Genomic DNA, 26287 nt, shown 5'->3' on the forward strand with positions numbered 1-26287 from the left:
CTTTATTTCCTGCATTCTGTGGAATATTTCCTGTTGATTATATCATGATTGACACAAAATCAGCATGCCTAAAACTTAAATTTATCTTTTTTTCTCTCTGATGTCTATATAAGCTGTCATCCTAATCTTACTATTTCCATCAATGGCTTCACTATTCTCAAAACTTGAAATATTTGCATTATTCTTTACCTCATCTTCCATTGTACATCCACTGTGCTACCTCACCCTATAACTAAGTATTGCTAACAATTTCTTTTCAGCATTATAAAATCCTTTATTCTCATTTACAAAGTTACCATGATTACCTGTCATTTGGAAAGCTACAATTAGGGTGTTGCTATTATGTCCTTGTCTTCACGGATTACCTGCATATATGTTGCTAAAATACCATTGAGAGAAAATGCTTCAAAATTACATAGTGACTGTAGTTATACAACTTTATGAATATACTAAAAACTATATTATATACATTAAAAGAGTGAATTTTATGATACCAAATTATATGTCAATAAAGATGTTATTAAAATTTTTTTTAAATGTCATTTAGAGCATGGAATGATTTCTTATTAGATTGAGTATCAGTTTTGGTTTATCATCCAAAGCCATTTATTATATTGTTTCGTTTCTCCTATCCAGTCTTATCCAGTCTGTCAATATACCATCCCTTGAGGTAGTCCAGTCTCCTCGATAATAACATTTTCATATTCTAATAAGCACTTTTGTATATAAGATTAATAATCTTATGAGAATAGTTAAAGCCATGGATATTATTATTGTTTTAAACTGAGGAAACTTAAGACAGAATGTTTTATCTAGAATCACAGGACTAGTATTAGAATTTATTTCAACATAACAGGTAAGTTTGAGCATCTTTTATGCACTAGGCACTGGTTGGTACAATTGGGATTTAGAGGCATATTCCAATTATCTGATCCCTATTTATACTCAGAGAATGCGCCTAAAATGCTTCTAGTCTCTCTGCCTCTTTGCCTTTGCTAGTCTTCCCATCTCTGTATTTTGTTACTGCTTCTATTTTGTCCTTGTTGTTGTTTTCCTTTAAAGCCCTGCTAAACTCCCTCTCAGTATGAATCTTTTCCTTATGTCTCTTCTTTAAGCCTTCCTTTCTTTACTAGGACTGGGTCAATTCTCTCTCTGTGTATAACTTGCCACATTTTTAAAGTTGGTTCACATGTGTATTTATCAACCCAGTTGATATGAAACCTTGTTGGGGGCATAAATTATGATCTATGATTTTAAAAAATATTATCTACAATTTTTTTCTCATTGTGCTGGCATAGTTCTAGGCCCTTAGATGCTTAGCAAAATTATGTTGAGTTGAATAGGAAACATAGGAAACATAGACATTTCTTGATCTTTAATCTACTGGCTGGCTGGGAAAACCAAAAACACAAGGGACATATCCTGTGCACAGTTGTAAAACGATATATCAGTTGTACAAAAATGAAAACTTCAAACTGAATTGGTAAGTAGTCCTGATGACTTGGTTAACGCTGATCTTTAAGCTTACTATAGTCTCAGAAGTTGATGCCTTAGCACCTAAAATAACTTTACTAGATAATGATTAGGCTGATTTGGGTTAGTATTCTTTGGATTGAAGACACAGCACAACTCACTTACTGGCATCTTCTCTAATACTATTAATGTTAGTGGTCCGCCGCAGCACACACATTGTCTTTACCATGTGGTGAAACACCTCATACTTTTGTGTTTTCATAAGCTTTGAAGATATAGGTGAAACAGTAAAAAGCTTTCTTAAAGTAAGCAAAGTAAAATGGAAGTAGCATTCTGTGTTATTAGAAGATACGGCTTATAGTAGATTTCTTTTGCCACTCAAATATCTGACTTTTACTATTGATTTTCTGTCAGTTTAGATGGATGTCTTGTATCTTAGATAATATTACTCTAGTGTTCGTGTATTTATTTCAAAGGTAGTCTCTCTTGTCATTCTTGAATAACAATTATTGGTCAAAATAAAGAAAATGAGGCATACTTAATTTCTTGTATTGTTTTTATAAGGCACAGTTGGTGGACCTGAAATCTGAACTGACAGAAACCCAAGCAGAGAAAGTTGTTTTGGAGAAAGAAGTACATGATCAACTTTTACAGCTGCACTCTATTCAGCTTCAGCTTCATGCTAAAACTGGTCAAAGTGTTGACTCTGGTACCATTAAGGCAAAATTGGTAAGTAGTTTACAGAGCGACATGCCCTTACATGTGTAGAGGACATTTTGGAGTGAGACTTTTAAATTATGAAATATAATACCTGCTCATTGTGGGAAATTTAGAAAATATAAGAACTATAAAGTTTATGATCATTATGATAATCTACAATCTCATCACATAGAGATAATCAGTGATAATATCAACAACCAACTGATAGAATTTTTCCTATTTAAAATATATTATAAATATGTTTAAAAGATATTTGTGATTATAACATAAGATTTTTCTTGTCTATTGTATCAGTTGGATTAAATTAAGTTGCATGTAACAGAAATCCCAAGTAACATTGGGATTATTCTTGAACAGTACTAATTTTTCTCTGAAAAGAATTCTGAGACTGGCAGTCTAGAGTTGATACGGCAGATCCGCAGATATTAGGAATCCAGATTCCTTTCATCACTGTGCTCTGCCATTTTTAGATCGTGGTTTCCATCCTCAGGATTTCTTCATGTCTGCATTTCAGGCAGGAAGGATTAATCTAAGGAAAGAGCAAAAAGATGCTTCTCCATTGTGTTAGCCTTCTTTAAAGAACTTTTTATGAAATCTTTCTCAGTAATTTTTGCCAGCATTTCATTGACCATCTTCAGCTGCATGCCAGTCTCTTATTGGTCACATGGCCACTTCCAGTAGAATTGGAGTTCTGTTAATAAGGAAGAAGTAAAAAATGTAATCGGGTACCAACCAGTAGCACATTCTTTTCTTTTCCTCTAAGTGTATTGTAAGCATTTTTCCTGCCACTGTATACCATGTATGTTTTGAGTGTGTAAGAGATATCAGACATTTTGTTACTATATGGGACACAGCAATAAGACAGTATGCTTGGCAGAGGCAGGACATGAAATGATGTTGATGATGTGATGATAGTAATACATTTATAAATTTTACTTGTTTTTAGTTCATTTCATTTGGTTAATTAGTTCCTGGTACTGATACTTTAAAATTCACAAAAATAACTATCTTCTCCTAAGTTAAACTCTTAAGTTTTCAAAGTCTGTCAATTTGTGTTAGTAGGGTTTTATTTAACTGAAATGAAAGCTCATAACTGTTTCTTTGAGCTATTTGACATTAACATTCAGAAACAATCTACATTTTCTCTAGAAAAGAATTTACCTGAAGTTTTAACATTAGAGTTTTAAAGAGTATAGTGAAAAAAACACTGTGCCAGTTATGATGACTAATTTTGATAAAAAATTTTAATCTAATACTATATAGTTACTATTGTTTATAGATTTGCAAATAGATTTGTTCTAATGAACTTTACCCAAATGATAGTCAACATGTGGGATTTTTCTTTGTAATGATTATACCACTAGATAAAATCATTTGTTTGCTATTTTTCTAATGATAAAACTTTTTTCTTATATCTGAAGTCTGGCCCCTCTGTGGAGGAGCTGGTAAGTATGTTGTTTCTGTTTTGCTTTAATATGTCATGTTGAAGTGTTCTTAGTGTTTTATTTGCATATTATGTGTTGTCGCTCATTGTATTTGAAAATAGCATTAATGATGGCAATTTTTTAATGTTCCAGTACCTGAAAAGTTCACTGTATGGCCCATTGCTCTTTTGTCACTGCATGTTGTTAAACATTTTTCTTTTGTTTGTGATTTACAACCATTATTTGCAGAGCCTGTTAATTTTTGACAATTTCTGAGCCTTGTAACTTGCTCACATCTCTACTTCAAAGAACAATTGGTTTTCCCACCTCAGGGTATTGCAGATATATCAAGCAGACCTAGTTTTTAACCCCCTTAAGTTTCTATTTGAAATTGTTTCCAGAAAAGAATGTGCATGTTGGTTTTTTCTTCATCTACTGCATGTGTTACAGCTTTTCAAGAGTCTTGAGAATAATCGTGTGGCCTTTGAAACAACTGAATTTTGAAATGCTTTAGAAGAAGTTATTTTAGAAAATAACAATACATTTTTAATATTTTTCCCATTACCCCAACCTAATCAAGTTCCATTTTGTCTTATGGCTTTACTTCCTTTAAAGATACAATCTTTGATAGCTAAATGTAAAATGAACATCTTGGATGTTACCTAGAAACAAACAGGTTAACTAAGAACCAAAAAGTTTTTTTCTGGAAATCTAGAAATGTTTAACTTCAGTTTTCTTAGTCTTATTCTTGCTTACCTCTGTTAACTTCAGGTCCGAGAGTCTGTCAGATTCATTAGGGATTTGGATCATTAAAATTCCAGTAAGTGATAGCTTAGTATGTCTCTCACAGTTCATTAATGTAGTATAAATAGCTCATTAAAGTAATTGGAAGTAGTTAATCCTCAACATAAAGTTTATTTAGTACATAAGCCAAAGAAATCTTGGTTATCTAGAAATGCTTTTTTTAAAGTTGCACCAACTTTAAAATGTAATAAAAAGTTTTTTTATTCGTATCTCCAAACTGTTTTCATTTGAAACAGATACTTGCCCTATTAGGACATAGGCTCTGAAATAAAGACTTTAATAATTCCAAAATTGTGTTAAAAGGAGGATTCTAGAGTTTTTCAGGTCCTTTAAAAACAATATCTAGAAATTATGTTCTAGTCTTTTTTTTCCAGAAATTGAGAGAGTCTGCTAATCTTTCATCTGTTTGTCATATGTATAACAAATTTTTTTAATCAAAGAAGTGATAAATATATCTAGCATTTGGTAGTTGTCACTAGTTTTAGCTCATGTGTGTGTTTATGTATGTGTAAGTAAATATATATATTTTTTAGGATTATGGTGTTTACTGACTAGTATTGAAATCTATTTTGATGTTGTTCAAAACAGTAGACCAAAGAAGACACATTAAATTAGTACCAAAATATATTCCATGAATTGCTGAAAGTTTGCTCAAATTTGTTTCTTAGCTTCTGAATATCCAGAATAAAAAGGGAAATATTATGTAAAATAATCAGTGCCCATACAATAGGACAATACTATTCGTCATTTCCTCAAGAGAAACAGTTTTTCTGGTGCTAAGGTGGGTTTTTATTTACATCCTCACAAAAGGGACATGGTGGTATAGGGAATAATGTCTTCTACATATCGTGAACAAATGTAACCATGTTTTCATAGCTTTTGTGGATTCTGTAAAAGCAGTTTTGCTCAGGGTAAATTCAAGTTTTCAGTGTTGAGGTGGTTTTTTTGATCCACAAATAACACTTAAAATGTCTATTGGGTCCCTTACTTAATTCTTAGAAGTGTTTTATGTGGCCACACAGTTTTGTGTGTATGTTTGATTTTGAATTTGCCTGCCTTTGGGCAGGATTTTTTTCGTACCTTCCATTTTGCACTCTATTTTGTCTTGTACCTGCCTGTTTCTGCACTTGGATCCTGAAGGCATTTACATTTGCAACCCTTGATCTATAGGAAAGATTTTACTTTTAAGGTAAATTGAACATTTTTTCTCATATATGAACTTCTGATAAAAATTTGATGGTAAAGATCTTGCGCTTGTAGTCTCTGGCTAACATTTTTATGTTCACGTACATGGACTATCTACCAAGAGGAACATAGGAGGCAAGTGAGGCCAGTGTTTTCCTCAGAAAAATGTTCTGCATTCACTCTAACATACAGACAAATAAATGAGCCAGATCTCAAAGTTCAGTGGTAATCCACACCATAGATGTGCTTATCTATAGAAACATTTTAATGTGTAAATGTTTTAATGCAATTGTTACTAACAGTTTTTCATGACTATAAAATGTTTAGTAAAAAAACTAGTATATCTCTTCTAGTTTATTCATTATAAGTTTCTTGTGGTCCTCCAAGATAAATTAGCTATAACCTGTATCTGTGTAACTGAATGATTTTGACTTACTTTATAGACTTATTGCATTAAAGTTAATTAAATGTTTGGGAACAACCACCAGAATGATTATTTTTTATATTAGTCTAGTTTTCTAAGTCAGTTTTAGAAAGTAAATAGCAGATTCAACTCTCCATTGAAGCCACTCTAATATGTGATAACATGAGCTTAGAGTAGACTACTTTTCTTATTATCCTCTGTATCAGGGACTCCATGGCGGGCAATTGTTTTATCTAGAAGTATTTCCAAGATATTACGGTACTAGTTAAAAAGAACTAAATCCAGACCTTTGTGTTGCATTTCATAGAGATGGAGTGGTATATTGTTGAACTGTAGGCTTTTGTGCATTTTCAATAACATGGTCTAGTGCTAAAGAGTTTTTATTTTCATTAAATTATATATTTTTAAAAATTACATAGGAAAGAGAACTTGAGGCAAACAAAAAAGAAAAAATGAAAGAAGCGCAACTTGAAGCTGAAGTAAAATTGTTGAGAAAAGAGAATGAAGCCCTTCGTAGACATATAGCTGTTCTCCAGGCTGAAGTATATGGGGCAAGACTGGCTGCCAAGTACTTGGATAAGGAACTGGCAGGAAGGTGTGTAAAAAACATGGATATTATTGCATTCTTAGGTGATAAATTGGATATTCAATGAGGTTGAATCTTATTTTATTTAGTTTTTTTTTTGAGACAGAGTCTTGTTCTGTTGCCCAGACTAGAATGCCGTGGCGTGATCTCAGCTCACTGCAACCTCCATCTTCCAGGTTGAGGAGATTCTCCTGCCTCAGCCTCCTGAGTAGCTGGGATTACAGGCACCTGCCACCATGGCCAGTATTTTTAGTAGAGATGGGTTTTCACCATGTTGGCCAGGCTGTTCTCAAACTCCTGACCTCGTGATCTGGCCACGTTGGCCTCCCAAAGTGGTGGGATTACAGGTGTGAGCCACTGTTCCTAGCTGAGTCTTATTTCTTGTGGTAAATGAAGCATTAATCTTTACCCTCAGAATTATTTTACGGTTGGTTTTAACTTACTGTTGTTAAATTAATACTGATAGCATTATGTATTGCAGATCTGTTTATTCATACTAAATATGTTTAATTTACACACACAAACACTGATAGTATCTAACTAATAGTATCAGATACTATAGTAACTGATAGTATCTATCTAAATGCTAACAACTCTGTAGAGCAGCACTTTTCAACTATGTTGTGCCTTAAGACCAGTACAACCGATGTTCCCATGCATAGTAGAACTTCCATAAGGAATTCTTTTTATGATCACTGAAACCCAGTCTTTCTTGCCTCTCAAAAAAAAATGTTGGTATTAAGTTAAAGACAGTGATTTTATTATAATAATACACAGAATTTTGCTTGTATTTATTAAGTAAATTATTAAACTTTGGTGACTTATACTAAATCATTTTATGCATATTCTTTTAATGTCACATTAAAAACGTGGAACAAAGAAAAAATAATTTATAATATGTTGAAGTACAAATTTTTCTAGTAACTTTTATTTTAATTTTGTGAGATGGGATCTCACTCTGTCACTCAGGTTGAAGTGCAGTGGTCAGTGTCGGCTCACTGCAGTGTCTACCTTTCAGGCACAAATGATCCTCCTACCTCAGCCTCGAAAGTAGCTGGGACCACAAGCACACCACCACACCTGGTTAATTTTTTTAAGGGTTTCATCATGTTGCCCAGGCTGGTTCTAGTAACTTTTAACCACATTTAAAATAATTATTTGGTAAAAAGAAACTCTAATTAGAAGAAATGTTTGTGTACAGTTAATCTCATCTAAAAGGTAACATTTGGCCGGGTACGGTGGCTCAAGCCTGTAATCCCAGCACTTTGGGAGGCCGAGGCGGGTGGATCACGAGGTCAAGAGATCGAGACCATCCTGGTCAACATGGTGAAACCCCGTCTCTACTAATACAAAAAATTAACTGGGCATGGTGGCGTGTGCCTGTAATCCCAGCTACTCAGGAGGCTGAGGCAGGAGAATTGCCTGAACCCAGGAGGCGGAGGTTGCGGTGAGCCGAGATCGCGCCATTGCACTCCAGCCTGGGTAACGAGCGAAACTCCGTCTCAAAAAAAAAAAAAAAAAAAAAAAGGTAACATTTAATAGTATCTGAGTTTGATGACTTTGCATGTAGTACATAAAACAGATTGACAATCTCATAATTGTTTTTTTCATAAATTGTTTTTATAGATTTATTTGAATTGTCTATATGACTAAATGAGTTCACATTAATTTCTTTAAAAATTTTTTTTACTGGTTTTTCCCTTGAAGATACCTGTTCTTTTCAGAGTTTTTCATATTTTTTTGAATCTGAGAGACATCTAGAAGTTCCCGAGTATTAGTTTTATCACTAATTTGAGATTCATGCAAAAGCTACTTATGTTCAGTATTTTTTCTGAATTCTCACTATAGTAAGCATAATGAAAAATCAGCTAAATGAACTTTTTTCCCAATATGAAGGGTCCAACAAATACAATTGCTAGGACGAGATATGAAGGGACCTGCCCATGATAAGCTTTGGAACCAGTTGGAAGCTGAAATACATTTGCATCGTCACAAAACCGTGATCAGAGCCTGCAGAGGACGTAATGACTTGAAACGACCAATGCAAGCACCACCAGGCCATGTATGTTTGCTTTGCTGCTGCTTCCCACTCAGCCTCTTCCTTCTTTCTTTAGTCACAATTACTTTCCATTCTTTCTGTTGTTCTAGGATTGTTTGAAACCTTTATTTAAAAAGGGAAAATGGGATTTAACTTATTCAAAGTAGATAAAGTTTAAACAGTCCATAGAAATTTTAGTAGCTCTTCACAGACTTACTGATGCCCTAAGAGTGATGTTTCTGCAAATAGTGAACTATTGTTGGCAAATACATATTGCTAGTATGTTGGGCCATATTTCCAGTTTTTCCTAGATCATGATTGGGCACACTTAAATTTGTTTTGAGCTTAGCTTAGAGTGTGTGATCATATTGATAAATTGGCAAATATTTTGGGGTAGTTTTTTAAGGACATTTTTGGTAACTGAATCCAAATGTTGATTCTGAACTAATATTTATACCTGTTTGGTCTTGGATTAAGATGGAATTTGAGATCAGTAGCCAGTTGTTTCTGTAGCCACCATTGTATAAAAGTTTATCTTTCTATCTGGATAAATATTTATTAAATTCTATTACAACAGCTGCTTGATAATAAAGACCCTACTATACAAAAGCATGTCTCACAAGGGTTCACATATCTTAGTACCAGATAAGGTATGGCCTTAAATAGTAAAATAGTTTGTTGCCTCTGCAAATATTTTTGTAAGAAGAATTGATATGTACATAGAGTTGGTGGAAGAGAAGTGGAGATAGTGATAAGCACTTATGCCATTGTCTTCTCTAGGACATTGGTGGTCCCCATTAATTTCTAGGTCCAGTAGATTTGGAAATGGAGAGGTTAGGAGGAAGACAAAAGTAGTTTGTATCAGATATGTGTGAGTGATAAAAGCATGCTTGTGAAATTAGCTAAATATGCAGTTGGGATTTTAGGTAGTAGCTGGATTATAAAAATTATTTTATACCAAATAGAGGAATTTTAACTTTAACCTGATAACTTTGAAATAAAATGGCAGACTTCATAAAATTTACATTTTTCTTTTTTGAGACAGAGTTTTGCTCTTGTTGCCCAGACTGGGGTGCAGTGCTGCCATCTCGGCTCATTGCAACCTCCGCCTCCCAGGTTCAAGTGATTCTCCTGTCTCAGCCTCCTGAGTAGCTGGGATTACAGGTGTGTGCCACCATGCCTGGCTAATTTTTTGGTATATTTAGTAGAGATGGGGTTTCACCATGTTGGCCAGGCTGGTGTTGAACTCCTGACCTCAGGTGATTGCCCGCCTCGACTTCCCAAAGTGCTGGGATTACAGGCATGAGCCACCGCACCCAACCAAAATTTACATTTTTTAGTAGTTATTTCGGTATAGTGAAGAGGACCAAGTTGGAGTCCAGGAGATATATTAGAAAGATACTTTGGTCATCCAAGGAGAAAGTGATGAGGACAGGAGAAGTGGTATTTGAGAAGGACAGATTTGAGAGGATTATAATCAGGAGGGCTTGATTGGTAACTAACTGCTTTTTATTAAATAGTGAAGAAAAAGAGTCTGGGCTTTTGGTTTGAGCAACTGAGTGAGATCTGGCATTCACTGATAAGGGAAATAGAAGAAAGGAAGGATTTGGGAAAAGATAATGAGATCAGTTTTAGACAAGTAGTGCTTGAGGTGACAGTGGGATGTCCAAGATACATCTGGTTAGATATGTGACTCTGTATTTCAGGAGATAAATCTGATTTGAAGAAATATTAGGGAAATTATCCATCTATTATACTTGAAACCTTGGAACTGATTAAGTCAGTTCCAAGTATATATTTATAAAATATAGTAAAAGGAATAGGAGGTGAAAGATGGAAACTTACAGAATGGGAGAAGGAAAAGATCACTAAAGGAAGGAGCCTGGGATAGAGCTATCAGATATGGGCCATCTTGGAAAGTAGTATAATAAAAACCAATGGAAAGAGCAGGTTTCAAGGAGGGATTGGTGAACAGTATCAACTTCCTGCAAGTTTCAAGTAGGGTAGTGACAAAAAGTGTTAATTGTGTGTAGCAATATTGATTACTAGTGACCACAGAGAAGAAAATCCCAGTGGTGCGTGTGGGGGCAGAACTCTAATGACAGAAATCAGAGGACTGAATATGAGTGGCAAGGAAGTAGATATGATGAGGATGAACTTCGTGTGGAGGTTAAGGAAAGGGGTAAGTTGCCAAGGAAGATAGTGAAGGATCAAAAGGTTTTTAGTTTAGTTTTGTTTTGTTTTGTTTTGCGTTTGCACGTGATCTGTATTTTAAAACTGGGAGAGGCTTGGAATTCATTATCTGCTGAAGAGGAAAACAGTTTAGTAGAGACAGAAAGAGTAAAGGTGCCAGAGAAAGAATTATTAATGGATCAAGGTCCTTTATTTAAGAGGTAGACTCCAGAGCACCAAGGAATATATAAGTAATTAATGATCCAATTGGAAATTTGTTTTTCAACTCTACAACTCAGCTAAAATGAATGTAGATCTTAAAGATATCCAGTGAAGACAGACATTCACTTTTATTTTTTGAGGCTATTTGTTCCTCAGTTAATTCCTGGAAATAATTTCTTATATAATGTCCTACAATTTAAAAAGAAATATATCAATATTTTAAAAATTATTGGCAAAAGGGTGAGAAAATCATCTATAAATTTTGCATCAATAGAACAACTATTTTCATTTTTCTATTTTATCTGTTACTTTCTTAACCCTATACTGTTTATCCATTTGAGGAAATTAATAAAGATTTCTAAAAGCAAGTTTTATAGTATGAGTTTACTCTATTTGGTATGCTATTTAAATGATACTAATTTTTCTTCTTTTTTCCTCCCAATAAGGATCAAGATTCCCTAAAGAAAAGCCAAGGTGTTGGTCCAATTAGAAAAGTTCTCCTCCTTAAGGAAGATCATGAAGGCCTTGGCATTTCAATTACAGTAAGAAGTAGTGCTTCCAGTCTCCTTTTCTGCAGTTATCTAGCCATACTCGTTTGTTGGATATCATTGGGGAACAGAATATTCTGGATATAATTTTTAAATAACTAAATTTATCCCTATGGGGATAAATGTTTGCTTTTGTGTAAACATTTTTTTAAAAAACAAATCTTCTTGGCAACTATTAAGTATACCTTTAGTAAGCATAGTTTAACATTTTTATTATGACTCACATAATAGTTATGTACCATATAGTGTGATGCCTCTAGGAGCCCTTGGGAATAGATATGGCTGTTGTCTTCTATGTTAAATGGCTTCAGATTGTATTGTTCTCTCTCAAAGTATGTGTCTCTTTCTCGTCTCATTTCTTAGCTGTCAGATTTCACTGGCTTTTGGGTCTAAATATTATATATTCCTTTTTTAAATTTGATGCCTTTAGGAGTCATTTTGCTGTAGTCTCGGTGCTTTAATGAACAAGGTGGCTTTAATTTTCATTTGGTAATACTTAGGCACTGGGCAAGTTCATTCATTTTTTTGGTATTGCTTAATGTAGAAATGTTCCTTATAATAAAAAGCTCATCTAATCTATATTTCTTGAATACTTACCTTTTTTAATGAGCTGCCTTCAAAGAGCATACATTTTAGCGGGACAAATAAGATAAACACACATACACACACACACCCCCACACACACACCCCCCTATGCAACAATGATACAAGCTAGAGAATGATAGGTACCAAGTACTGTATTTCTTCAATTCTACATTGCATATATTTTCATATTTTAACTTCTCTGAAATTGAAATTAATTGTATAATCTTAAAATTATTTTTGTGGCACCTAAAATAATTGGTCTTGTCATTGGTGGTGACTCAGACTTGATAAAATATAATGGTGCTATGGAGTACTAACATAATTTTTTTTAATTTCAGAATTTAGCCAATTTACTCTTCGATGATAATTTTTTTTACCATTACTTAAGTAGCAAATAAAATTTTACCCAACATTTATAGAGACAGCATAGGTGCTTAATGAAAGATTTTTAAGAAAATAGTTTATCTCCAGATTAATCGGTGACTATACAAAGAATGCTTTAATTTACTGCCTTTTATTGTTGTTGTTAGGGTGGGAAAGAACATGGTGTTCCAATCCTCATCTCTGAGATCCATCCGGGGCAACCTGCTGATAGATGTGGAGGGCTGCATGTTGGGGATGCTATTTTGGCAGTCAATGGAGTTAACCTAAGGGACACAAAGCATAAAGAGGCTGTAACCATTCTTTCCCAGCAGGTAAATTCCCTTAATATAATTAGAATTGGATCTATCAGTTAGTTCTTTATAAATCTGTTAAACACTGTATACTTCCCTATGAAGTTTCTAAAGCAGTAAAATGTTTATACGTAGATCTTGTTTCCTTTGATTTAATACTTTTATAAATGACATTCAGTTGTATTTACTGAAAATGGACATTTTGTTTACTTCATAACTTTCAGCAGGTTACTTAAGTCCTCTCTCCCACAGTGTCCTCACCTGTGTGGGAGGGATTGAAAGAAAGCTGTGATGATTAAGTATGTTAATACATATAAAGGACTCAGAACAGGACCTGAGACTGAGAAAACAGCATCCTTAATGCGTAAAACACTATATATAAGGTATTACAGAAAAGACAATGATAGAAGTGGATTGATTTTAGTCATAGAATATTAAAATTGAAATTATCCATAGAAACTATCTAGCCCAACTCTCTTTCTTAAAATGAGTAAACTAACGTTCTTAAAGATGAAAGGATTTGCTCAAAGTTGCCGAGCAAATACATTATAGAATTGAGATTCATATTCAGGAGTCATATTTGTCATACATTTGTACTTAAAATGTTGTTTTGTTTATTTTTTTCAAGAATAGAGTTGAGGGAATTAGAGGCATTGGTAGTACAATGAGATGTTTTTTGGATCATCAGTGTGGTATGCCTCTGTAGAATTGAATCTCAGAGTTGAAAGTGAATATAGTTCATTGGTTCAATCCTATATGATGCATAAATCTTTGCAACATCACTACTTCAATAATTATATTAAAGGGAAGACTTGCTGATATCAACCCATTCCATTGTTATACAGGACTGATTTTTAGAAAGCTTTTCCTCATATTAAGCCTGAAATCTGTGTCTCCATGACAGCTACCCACAGATCTAATTCTGTGAATGTAAAACTTTGCGGAAGACCACTGCATCGTCTGTCTCTTTCTGCAAAATGGTATTTTTAAAGCATTATCTGATAAAAGAGATCAAGAGTGCTACCCTATTCTCTCAAGTTAGTGTTTTATCAACCCATCTTGACTGTCATCCCACAAAAGAGTGGGATGACTTCTGAAGGAGCTAGCAATAGGCAGTCATAAGTTTTAAGGAAATGCTAACTAAGCACATATTAAATTCTGAGGTATAACCTTAAACTGCTGGGAAAGAAGAGCACCAAAGAGACTAACTTAGTGAGTAGCAGTTAAACATAGCATGCTTTCTTTTGAGCGAAGGCAAGCCATAATTTTCAGAGTTGCTAACACCACACTTGTATGTAGTGGTTGGAGTCTCTTATTAAATTACAATTATAGCTTTGAATTTTTTTTTAACATAAAATGATCTGTAACTCTTTTTTTGGAGCTGGGTCTCACTCTGTCACCCAGGCTGGAGTGCAGTGGCACAGTCACGGATCACTGAAGGCTCTACCTCCCAGGCTCAAACAGATTCTTCGCCCTCAGCCTGCCAGTAGCTAAGACTACAGGTGCATACCACCATGCCCAGCTAATTTTTTTTTGTAGAGTTGGGTTTTGCTATGTTGCCCAGGCTGGTCTCAAATTCCTGAGCTCAAGTGATCCACCTGCCTCAGCCTCCCAAAGTGCTGGGATTACAGGCATAAGCCACTGTGCCTGGCATGATCTGTAACTTTATTTGAATGTGTCATTGTTAAAGAATGACAGTATAAATATTACACAATTATTCTAGCATAATACAAAGAGCAAAGACTGTAGAGTCAAACTTATTTTTCTTTATTATTGTTTATTATATAGGGAAGGTTATCTGCTTTCTCCAGACTCACTCAGGTTTCTCATTCATGTAAAAGAGACTATAGTAGGATTATTCTAAGGATTGAAGGCTATAATTAAATATATAAATATAATAATTACTATTATTGAATAAAAAAAAAAGTCATTTTGTAGGGGTTTCTTGAATCAGTTAAGGAAAGTTTGTATGATATCCTTATTTAATATCTGACTATTTAGATGTATTTGCTGAATTTCTGTGTGCAGTACAACATGGCAAAATAACTTTTAAACTGAATACTTGTTCTAAAATTCTGTAAATTTAATAGTTAAGCATCCTTTTATATTTTAGACCTATTAACAAAAAGATTATGGTCAGTAGAAAGAGTGTGTAAAGGACCTGTAGAGAGGATTCATGGGGCTGATCTAGACATGATGGCCTCACTACCTCTTTAGAGTCTAGAATTTTATTGTTTGTTTTCTGGATATGAGCTGTCTCTGAGATCTCTCCACCCCTAAGCCTCCCCACAAAGAATTTGGAAATCCTTATTTTTTTTCTTTTTGAGATGGAGTTTCACTTTTGTTGCCCAGGTTGGAGTGTGATGGTGCAATCTTGATTCACTATAACCTCCGCCTCCTGGGTTCTAGCAATTTTCCTGCCTCAGCCTCCCGAGTAGCTGGGATTACAAGCATGCACCACCATGCCTGGCTAATTTTGTATTTTTAGTAGAGATGGGGTTTCTTCATGTTGGTCAGGCTGGTCTCGCACTCCTGACCTCGGGTAATCCGCCTGCCTTGGCGTCCCAAAGTGCTGGGATTACAGGCATGAGCCACTGTTCCTGGCCTGGAAATCCTTTTAAAATTACAATTACAGTAACTTGACTTTCTCATTTTCATTTCCTGTCTTAGAGAGGAGAGATTGAATTTGAAGTAGTTTATGTGGCTCCTGAAGTGGATTCTGATGATGAAAACGTAGAGTATGAAGATGAGAGTGGACATCGTTACCGTTTGTACCTTGATGAGTTAGAAGGAGGTGGTAATCCTGGTGCTAGTTGCAAAGACACAAGTGGGGATATCAAAGTATTACAAGGTAAAAATCACTCTGAAAATTATTATTAACATATTCATTATTATTAAATGCTTAAAGTGCGAAGGCCTCAGAATATTTCTTCAGTAAAACTGTTTTAATGGTGAAGAAATCAAAGGAATGAAGAGTTTTCCTTGTTTATTGTTTTATTGTACACTATGCTAACATTTTATTTATGATATATGTTCTTCTAGGTCCATCTTGGATTGTTAAGACACATACATTACCAGTTACTCTACTGCAAGTGATCCTTGAAAAATAAATAAAATTTTTTCTAGACTCTGAAACAAAGACCAACATGCTATTTTGATTAGATCTATCTTGTAGACTATATTGTCTCTCTGTCTTGATGGAAATTCATCTCTTATAATACAATGAATTTTAAGCTAATTATGAATAAGTTTGACATATACTGTCATGATTGTTATTAGAATTAACTTATCTTGGGGATGTTTGCTTTAGTTCCTTTGCTATCATTGACGCATATTTTAAGGAAAAACTCTAGCACGTCCTTTTACATAGAGCAGTAGTCCTCCAATTGTGATCTGTGGATCTCTGAGGGTCCCTGAGATCTTTTAGGGGAGTTCATGAGGTCAAATCTTTTCATAATAATACTAAGACATCATTTGTCTTTTTTTGCTATGTTGATATTTGCACTGATGGTATTGGGTTGGTGCAAAAGCAATTGCAGTAAAACTGCTGGTGACTTAGCACTAATCAAGGCAGTGTTGCTAATACTAGTAACTGTACTAGTAATCATTGTGTTCTTCCTTGCCATCCATTCATAGTAAAAGAAGAAGAAGATGCCAATTTTGCTTAAAAATGTCTTTGATGAAATGGCAAAAACAGTTAATTTTTAAATAATGACCTTTCAGTACATGTCTTTTTAATATTCTGTGTGATGAGATGGGAAGTATGCATAAAGCACTTATTCCACATACTGAACAAAGATGCTGGTCTCAAGGGAAAGTACATAAGTGACTGAACTAGCCATTTTTCTTCATGAAAGACAATTTTTACTTGAAAGAATGACTAACAAAGTATGGCTTTTCAGACTGTTTGGAAGCCATTTTCTTAAAAATGGACAAAGTTAGTCCATCACTTTAAGAAAGACAACTGATAATATTTATTGCCAATGATAAAATGTGAGCTCTCAAGTAAAAGAACTTTATAAAACATGCATTGATCACCATGAGCTTGACAGCTTTCTAACACTTAAGAACTTTTCAGATGATATTAATGATGATATTAATGAATGTGATTTTTTGATATAGTAAAGTCAACTGTGTCAACTTTTGGAATTACTGCATAACTTAACAGTCCAATATTTTTCACATCACCAGTAAATAATGTTATTAAGTTATGCATGGGTAAAAGATCCATTCAAAATGCAAGATAGACAAATGGATTTTAATGAAACAGTGTGAAAAGTTCACTGATAAGGTTTCAAATTCTACATTGTCAAATTTTTGTATAATATCAGAGAACAATACTGACAGTTATCTGAAAAGGCTGTTAAAATACTCTTCCATTTCTCAACTACATATCTGTGTGAGACTGAACTTTCTTCATATACTTGTAATAGATTGAATGGAAGCAGATATATGAGAATCCAACTATCATCCATAAAGCCATTGAAGAGATTTGCAAAATTATAAAATAATGCTACTCTTCTAACTAGAATTTTTTTGTTTGAAACATAATTTTTTTGTTTGTCATTAGATAAATGTTATATTAACAATTTGGATTTATGTTATTTTTAACAAAGAAATGAATTTTTTCTTTTAGATTTTTCAGATTTACTTACTAATATGGGAAACATCAGTAGCTATAATCCACATAAACAGAAGCTTCTTGGAGTCCTCAATGCTTAGTATAAAGGCCTCCTGAGACCAAAATGTTGAACTCCTGGCTTGGAGTTTTATGGTGAACTGATAAACTGTTGCACTTTTGATAAACTTGGGTGTTGCAACTGTCTGCACAAAGATAGCAGTAGCAATTATTGTTCTCACTGTGCATCTTGAGCAACATTATTGTGGCAGTATGTCAAAACCTTACACTGTTGGGCTGTTCTCCATATGGTTTCATTGTATTTCACCCTTTTTGTTGTTTTCTGTCAGGATTAGAAGACTTGTCTCTTCCTTTTTTTGTAACTGAGACTAGAAGGCTTCTCTGTCACCTGTGCAAATTGCAGACACTTAAAATGTGACTCAACCAAAAATTTGTGTGCATATATCACTTTTAACTGACTCACATTAAAAAAAATCTATTTGTTATTGTTTCACACATGTTCGTACTTTATAGCTCAATAAATAGGTGATATAGTCAACACTTATTTATAAGCCTATTATTTATTTTATAGATGATCAGAATTAGTTTTAAATTTTAGCTAGACATCATCTTGCCAACAAATTACATTTTAAGCAATCAACTAGTATATGCCTCAGTTAATTGAAGTTAATGTAATATGAAAGCAACAATGTAAAATAAAAAGATGATTCACCGTTCAGTAGATATTTATATAAGTAGAATTGACTGAATTTTACAATTATATATATTACTTCTAAGTCTTATAGACAACTTGATAGGGAGTAAGCATGGTGGCTCATGCCTGTAATTCCAGTACTTTGGGAGGCTGAGGCAGGAGGATTGCTTGAGGCCAAGAGTTATCAGCCTTGGCAACATAGTGAACCCTGTCTCTTCAAAAAATTTTAAAAAATATAACTGGATATGGTGGCACATGCCTATTGCCCCAGCTACTCAAGAGGCTGAGGTGGGAGGATTGCTTGAACCCAGGAGGTCAGGGCAGCAGTGAGCTGTAATCACACCACTGCATTCCAGTCTGGACAATAGAGTGAGACCCTGTCCCAAAAAAAAAAAAAAGGAAAAGAAAACTTGATAGGAAATTTAATACAATTTTTAGATAAGTCCAATGTAGTATTTTTAAATCTGTACAATATTTGATACCTGCCATAAGGGGGAAAAATTCTCCTGTTAGGAATTGCTAATTTGATTAATATAAGGAATTATTTTTGTCTCAGATTACTACTGTTAATTACAGTGGGCATTCCTTTGTTTTTCACTAGTAAAATTATAAAACTAACTTTTTTTTTTTTTAATTGAGATGGAGTTTCACTCTTATCACCTAACCTGGAGTGCAATAGCGTGATCTCAGCTCACTACAACCTCCACTTCCTGGCTTCAAGCAATTCTCCTGCCTCAGCCTCCTAAGTAGTTGGGATTACAGGCATGCGTCACCATGCCTAGCTAATTTTTTTATTTTTAGTAGAGATGGAGTTTCACCATGTTGGCCAGGCTGGTCTTGAACTTCTAACCTTAGGTGATCCTCCTGCCTCGGCCTCCCAAAGTGCTGGGATTATAGGTGTTAGCCACCATGCCAGGCCAAAACTAACTTTTAAACCAGAAAGTATCTGCTTTTTGTTTTCTCCTTTCTTTCAGGATTTAATAAGAAGACAGTAACTGATGCACATGAAAATGGAGACCTGGGCAATGCAAGTGAAACTCCACTAGATGACAGTGCTTCAAAATTAGATGATCTGCACAGTCTGTATCATAATAAGTCTTACTAAATTGACTGTATCTCCAGACAAGATTGTTAATCAGACTATTTTGAATTTGGGGCACTGGGGAAGATGGTGACAAAGACTATACAAAATCAGGGGAGGCTGTTTGTTGCCTAAATCTAAGGCAGGTACCTCAGGGCTTCATGTGAACAATTCTAAATGCATAAAACCCCCTGTTTTTTGTGGTAGGCCATAATTAGCTATTGCATGTAAGCAATTTTGATTTTCTTGAAATTGTAAGCACCAAAGCATGTGTTTCCCAAAGGGTATTACTGGGCTCTTAAGTACCAAATGAAACTCTACTGTTTTATTTGGTTCCTTTTCCCTTTAGTAGGAGGACAGTGCTAATTGGAATTTTATAAGAAATACCCTTTAAAATACAGAGAGTACATGAATTCATATTATATATTCTAGAATGTTAACTGTGGTGTTTCAGAAAACAGAACTTGACTCAAATGAATTGTAGAAATATAGACTTAATTTTTTTTAACTGAAAGAAAGGTTTTAGACTTAAAAAAAAATTTGTTGTGCATCCTGAAATCTAAATCAATACTTAATGATCATTTATTGTAATGAGTTTGCATTTCAGCTTTATTCAATGCAGTACGAAATAGTTTTCTTTAAGCAATCCTTTATCAATCAATGCTGCACTAGAAGTAGTTTCTCAAAAGTTACTAAACATTTGACTTTCTTGGTTTTTAAAAGAAATGCAGATGAGTATAAAACATCTGTTCTCAATTATGTTGATCTGTGTGCACGGTACTGGAGCATTTACCCATTCATGTTGAGTCTCAAATACTTGTTTTCTGGGATCCACAAAAGACAGTTTTATACATTTTGAGTTGTTCATAGTTTGTCTTGTGATAGTTTTGGCATTTAAAGATAAATTTTTCTGGTAGTAGAAATTCAGATTTATTACTATGTTATGAAACACAGTACATTCAAATCAAACAGCAGTTTTCTTTCTAAGTAAATGATTTCAAATCATCTAAAATGTGGGCAAGATGAGATGAAGACCTTTTTACACAGTAATTGTTTTGGTTGGGTTTTCATGTGTCAGTTTATGTTTGACTAAAGCTCTCTTCATATGCAGGTTTATAAATGTGCAAGGTCTCTTGTCCCATGATTAAATATGGAGTGCCTCCTCTCTGATCTAATATTCTGCAGGTCATTGTGACCGGCTGGGCAAAGTCAAAATGTTGCATTAAAGAGGTGATAGTTTTGCTAATATCACTGTTTTAAAGGATATACAGTTAAGGGAATATTAAGTGGGAGAAAGCCTACAAGGCTTTAACAATATTATCAGTATCTTCATTTCTGGTATTCAGATGTTATGTGACAAAACACTTTTTTTTGTCTTTCCCAGATGCACTATATATTTGTTCAAGGGTAAATCTATAAAATGTATATACTTTATTTTGTGATTTTGCTATTTATAAATTTAATGTTTTAACTGTTGCTCATTTATGGTTTGTTTTGGGTGGTGTTCATCTGTATATCACCATGTTAATTTGTAATAGAAGTGCACTTCATAGTGTATATTGTTACTGATACTAAAATACTTTATAGCATTGCCTCCGAGCAAAAGCTAGTATTTAATTGTACAAATGAATAAGCAAGTTACATGTTATTGTTTGCTTTTGACAGGGTAGGGCTCTTAAAAGAAAGAAAGAAAGAAAAAACTTGTTTTTTCCTTATGTATCTCCCTATGCCAAACACATACCTCCCATGCATGACATGAGATCTGCAAACTGGATTTTAGCCACTGTATTTATTTAGTAAAAAGAATTTCCCATTGTAGCTGACCTGATAACCTTTTTGCTGTGACATGAAACCATGTTATTCTTATCTTCTTAAAGCACAGCCTGGGTTGGAATGGCCATGGCATTTTTTTTGGAGAATATCCTTTATCTACTATGACTGAATCCGTAGGAAATGTAAGCTAGAACCCTTTGATTTTCAAGAGCTACCTAATAAGTGTAGGTGTTGTTTTCTTTTTCCTAGAACTTCAAGTTGGAATTTTTATGAGGTCACTGTGTAATTTGAAGGATTGTATGAGACGGTTATGACATAAATTCCTTTTAAGGAATGATAAATAGAATGAAAAGTTCCCAAGTAGTTTAAAACTCCACAGGTCAGTTTCCTTTACATTCCTGCGTCACTGGGGTTTGTAAGCCTACGGTAGAGCACTGTTGCTCAGATGCTACTGTGAACTTCCTATCAGGTGTTAGAAAGTAACTAATTAAAAGTTTATTTTAGAATATATGGTCTTTGGGGATGAACTAAGAATTAGTTATTAGTTCCAAAGGACTGAGAACCAGTTTTATTATTTTCACATTTATAGGAAAGAAATTCATATGTCCCTGAAGCTTTTAGGACAAAACCAAACAAGTAAGGAGGGAACTGGTACAAAGCCATTTCGTTGAGAAAGGGACAGTAGGAGAAATATACACATGTGTACACAGACAGAATGATTGAGAAGATGTTTTGATAGAATGTGAGGGTTGTATGGATGTGTGTATATATTTACACTTAACCTCTAAAATTCTCTTCTACAGTTCTCTGTTATGAATATGATGGAAAAGCAACATTTTGGTAATGAGACTATTATTAAAATAGATTTAAGAAAGATGAAAATTTTGTGAGTCTTGATAATTATAACTCAACAGCTACCAAAAGTTAGCACTGCTTGTCTGTGGTGCTGTTTTTTCCCCCCACAGAAAATTGTTTTTACTGTACACAGTGGACTTATTCTGTTTTCATGTTTAGAAACAAAAAGGTTTCATGTGATTCATGTGTAAGATGCACCGTATTTGACATCCTGCTTATGTAATTCCTATTCCATCTATCCAGTCTTACACTTATGGTTGGCCTCAAATCTACTGCATTTATGACAATGTATTATAGCTAGTTAATTTGAGTTTAATATTTTTTATTAGCCTGTAAATAAAGATGGCATCTTCTACATTAAAATGATATTGATCTCATTTTTTTAAATAAACATTTTGTTTCCTTCATATTAAATATTTTGGCTTATTATTTATTTCTAGTAGCTTCTATTATTTGTACCAATTATCATAAAGTCTGTGCAAAGGACTTGGCTTAATTTTGTGTTATAAATATTGGCAGCTGATGTTATGTATGAGGGAAACATTGATAAAAGTCAGAAAACCAATCCTATTTTTAAGACACCATTTAAAAGGATATTCTTCCATTTTGACCTCTAAGTATATATAATTTAGAAGTACCTATGTTATACGTAAAATACTTTTTGGAAAATACTTGTAAATGAATGACTTGAGTTATGAACATTTAGAAATGTTATGAACATTAGAAATACAGTTTTGTCACTGACTAACCTTGATTTAGTGCTAATACATATATGCTTTCTGTGTGTTGATTTAAGTTCCCAATTCACCAAGTGATTTGAAAAGAAGTCTTTTCCCCAGAATTCAACCCTATAGGATATTGGTCAATTTATGACATTTTAAAGAGAACTTGCATTTTCATTTTTAATTGGTGTTTTATTTTAGATGATTTTCTAATTGTAACCTTTAAAAAAAAAGCTTTAAAAGTATTGCAAATCACCATGCATGGTTGGTGCTGAATATTTGTTTAAATGAACCTTTTTCACATGTGTTTTAAGAGCCATAACCACCATGGCGGCAGCCATGAGAATGCATCTGTCAGTTCTCCTGCAGGAGCGAGCATAGCTTACTGAAGGCCCAGCTGCTGCAGTCTGAAATCCATCCCTGTGTACATGGTGAGACTACGCTTCTCCACGCCACTGCCAGCCAATGACTGATCGTGACAGGGTTATTATATGATGACTCCTCAACTTTAGCTGGTTCATTCCATGATGGTTTTGCCAGACTCACTTAGGATTACACTGTAGTCCAAGTTGCTTTCACTTAGCCTTCCTTCCTCTTTTCATTCACCTTGAGTCTTACCTCCATTGTGGTCTCATTGCCTTTCAGCCTTTTATCAACCCCAGCTCCCTACCTATTTTTCCTCACTGATTGCCCTTAATAAATCTACCACACAGCAGATCCCTTTTTGGTGTTGGCATCTGCTTCTTAGAGAGCCTAGGCTAATACAAGTGGACCAGGAGTGAGGTTTAAGGAAACAGGTAATAAGATGGGCATTAGGAACTATCTTATCTCCCACCCAAAGGGTAAAGACAGTGACATCTGGTTGGTAAGTACAGTTTATCTAGTCCTTGGCACAAAATCATGGCTGAGTGGCTGTTTCACAAACGGTATGCAGAAAAGAGTTAACAGGCCTGAACCTGTTATCTTTATGTCTGCTTGCAAGGTTGGACCTTGGCTAGCATCCAGCAACTTGGATATCAGAAGTATTCCCATCATTCCCTTGCTGATAAGTGTGGTTTACTGTGTCTGAAATGTTTATACAAACAATAGGATTTTTGTTGAACACTTAGTTTCCTCTGAGAGTCTAGAATTTTGGTACATGCTAGGCAGAGGGTGCCTACATGACTGACTCCACTAAAATCTTGACTCCTAGGTTCAGTCAGGCAAGCTTCCTAAGTACACAACACTTGATGTATTGTTATACATCATTGCTAGAGGAATTAAGCATGTCCTGTGCGACTCCATTAGAGATGAATCTTGGAGCTTGTACCTGATTTTCTTGGGACTTTGCCCATGTGCCTTTTCTCTTTCCTCATTTTGCTTTGTGTTCTCTTTAATAAATCATAGTTGTGAAGAAAACTCTATGGTTTGTCCGATGGGTCTTAGCAAATCAGTCAACTTGGGAGCAGTTTTGGAGACTCGGGACATAGATAGTAACTTATGGAGGGGAACTCTCCAGGAGGTTCAATGATGCAGACCTTTGAAAAATATGGGGAGAACAACATCCATAAGAATAGCAGAGTTAGCTGGTTACAGCAGGATTGTATTGATGACCTACAGAAGTGGGATGGGGCAGCTCCCAAGGAGGCCTTACCTCCTACAATGGAGGGATTGAAACAGCTGAGCTTCAGGCTGAACACCTAAGTGTTAGAGTTGCTGAGTATTACTTGAATGTTCAGCCAAGCCCCTTTTATTTTGTGAAAGCCCTGGTGAGGAAAACCTAGCACCTTAAAACATTCCATGGGGACATCTGGATGGATGCACCTGAGAGACTGCAGTCTTTACTGTACCATCTGGTCTTAAGAACTAGCCCATGCTTCTCTAATAAGACCTTGTAGTTTGCTATGCTCCCAGATGCTACAGCAGCTGTTACTAACCACTTCCCTAAGACAATACCTGCCCCTATCTAGTCTGCTGCCAGGCCTGTAACTAGGGCTAAATTATAGTAAAACCTGGCTGGGAGATGTGCTGGGCCTGAGGAGAAAAGAGACTACACAAAGAGTGGTAAGAATTAGCTAGCATATTCTGGCAAGAGCCAAAGGAGTACTCCTATAATTGTTTTTTTTTTAGACAGTTTCATTTTTGTTGCCCAGGCTGGAGTATAATGGTGTGATCGTGGCTCACTGCAACTTCCACCTCCTGGGTTTAAGTAATCTTTCTGCCTCAACCTCCCAAGTAGCTGGGATTATAGGTGCCTACCACCACACCTAGCTAATTTTTGTATTTTTAGTAGAGATTTCACCATCTTGGCCAGGCCAGTCTCGAACTTTCTTACCTCAGGTGATCCACCCTCCTCAGCCTCCCAAAGTGCTGGGTTTACAGGCATGAGCCACTGCGCCCAGGCTAGAATTGAATTTTGAGAGTGCTTGATTAGGGTCCAAACTCATCAAAAGAAAGAACTGAAATTTGAAAACATTTGATTCAAATTGGAAAAAATCCAGCAATCTATTGTTTAAAAGGAACATACCTAAAACATAAGGACATAGAAAATTAGAAAGTGAAAGAAGAAAGAACATACACTGGGCTATTTTCTCCAAAAGAACATGGATACAGTTACATTAAATATTTTTTAAAAACAGACTTTAAGACAAAAATCACTAGAGATAGAGGTTACTTAAATTCTTAATTTACTACAAAGTTAAATCTGTCATCATCGTGGGAGATTGCAACAAAACTTTCAGGGAAATTAGGAAAGAAGGAAGATTTGAACAACTCAAGCTTGATTTAAAGTTTTAAGTTAAGAGATCATTTGGTTGTAAAAGAAATACCTCTGGCTTCTAAGTAGGAAGATATTAGAACTACCATTTGATCTGGCAATCCCACTACTGGGCATACACCCAAAGAAAGAAAGAAATTATGTTGAAAAGATATTGGTACTTGTATGTTTATCACAGCACTATTCACAATAGCAAAGATATGTACAGAATCAACCTAAGTGTCCACCAGTGGATGACTGGATAAAGAAAATGTGGTCAATATATACCATTGAATACTATTCAGCCATGAAAAAAGAACGAAATCCTGTCTTTTGCAGCAACAGGGATGGAACTAAAGATCACTATCCTAAGTGAACTAACTCAGAAACAAAGTCAAATACCACATTTCTCACAAGTGGGAGATAAACAAAGCATACACATGGACACAGAGTGTATAAAAGACTTTGGAGACTACAGAAGATGGGAGGGTGAGAAGGGGGTGAGGGTTGAAAAATTACATATTGGGTATAATGTTCACTATTCAGGTGATGGGTACACTAAAAGCCCAAACTCCATCACTATGTAATATATGCATATATGAAATCTCAACTTCTACCCCAAAATCTATAAAAGTAAAAATTTATTTTTAAAAAGGAAGGTAGGTAATGGACTATAACAAGGAAAATTAGATAAAATATAGGCCGACACTAAAACTTGGATTATATGCGTTGGAAAGGTAGAATTTGCAATTTGGTAAATTGCCAGCAGGGGGCAGCAGATTCCAAATTCATTATTAATTTTACTTTTATTAGCGCTGTAATGCTTTTTGAAAATCATCAAAAATACTCCTATGAATATAAATAAATCGAAAGCTGACTTTTCCAGAGTAACACAGACAGTAAGTGTCTGAGCCAAAACTCAAATCCCTATCTT

The 26287-nt window shown here is 34.7% G+C and overlaps 1 protein-coding gene across 2 annotated transcripts in view; it reads left to right on the forward strand.

Annotated features, from left to right (window-relative positions):
* Positions 1-22311, forward strand: part of GOPC (golgi associated PDZ and coiled-coil motif containing) — a 41499-nt gene extending 19188 nt beyond the window's left edge. Inside the window, exons 2-9 of one of the 2 annotated variants that reach the window (XM_012460438.2) lie at positions 2038-2202; positions 3615-3638; positions 6450-6625; positions 8513-8678; positions 11495-11590; positions 12712-12876; positions 15526-15706; positions 19163-22311. In XM_012460438.2, the coding sequence (XP_012315861.1) occupies positions 2038-2202; positions 3615-3638; positions 6450-6625; positions 8513-8678; positions 11495-11590; positions 12712-12876; positions 15526-15706; positions 19163-19293 (1104 nt within the window). In that variant the 3' untranslated portion in view covers positions 19294-22311. The remainder of the gene's footprint in view (positions 1-2037; positions 2203-3614; positions 3639-6449; positions 6626-8512; positions 8679-11494; positions 11591-12711; positions 12877-15525; positions 15707-19162) is intronic. The other variant, XM_012460439.2, reaches the window with a different exon arrangement.
* Positions 22312-26287: the final 3976 nt, after the last annotated feature.

The sequence above is a fragment of the Aotus nancymaae genome, unplaced genomic scaffold, assembly GCF_030222135.1.
Source record: "Aotus nancymaae isolate 86718 unplaced genomic scaffold, 86718_ANA_hifiasm-v0.15.2.pri h1tg000040l, whole genome shotgun sequence".
In the NCBI taxonomy this organism is placed as follows: Eukaryota; Metazoa; Chordata; class Mammalia; order Primates; family Aotidae; genus Aotus; species Aotus nancymaae.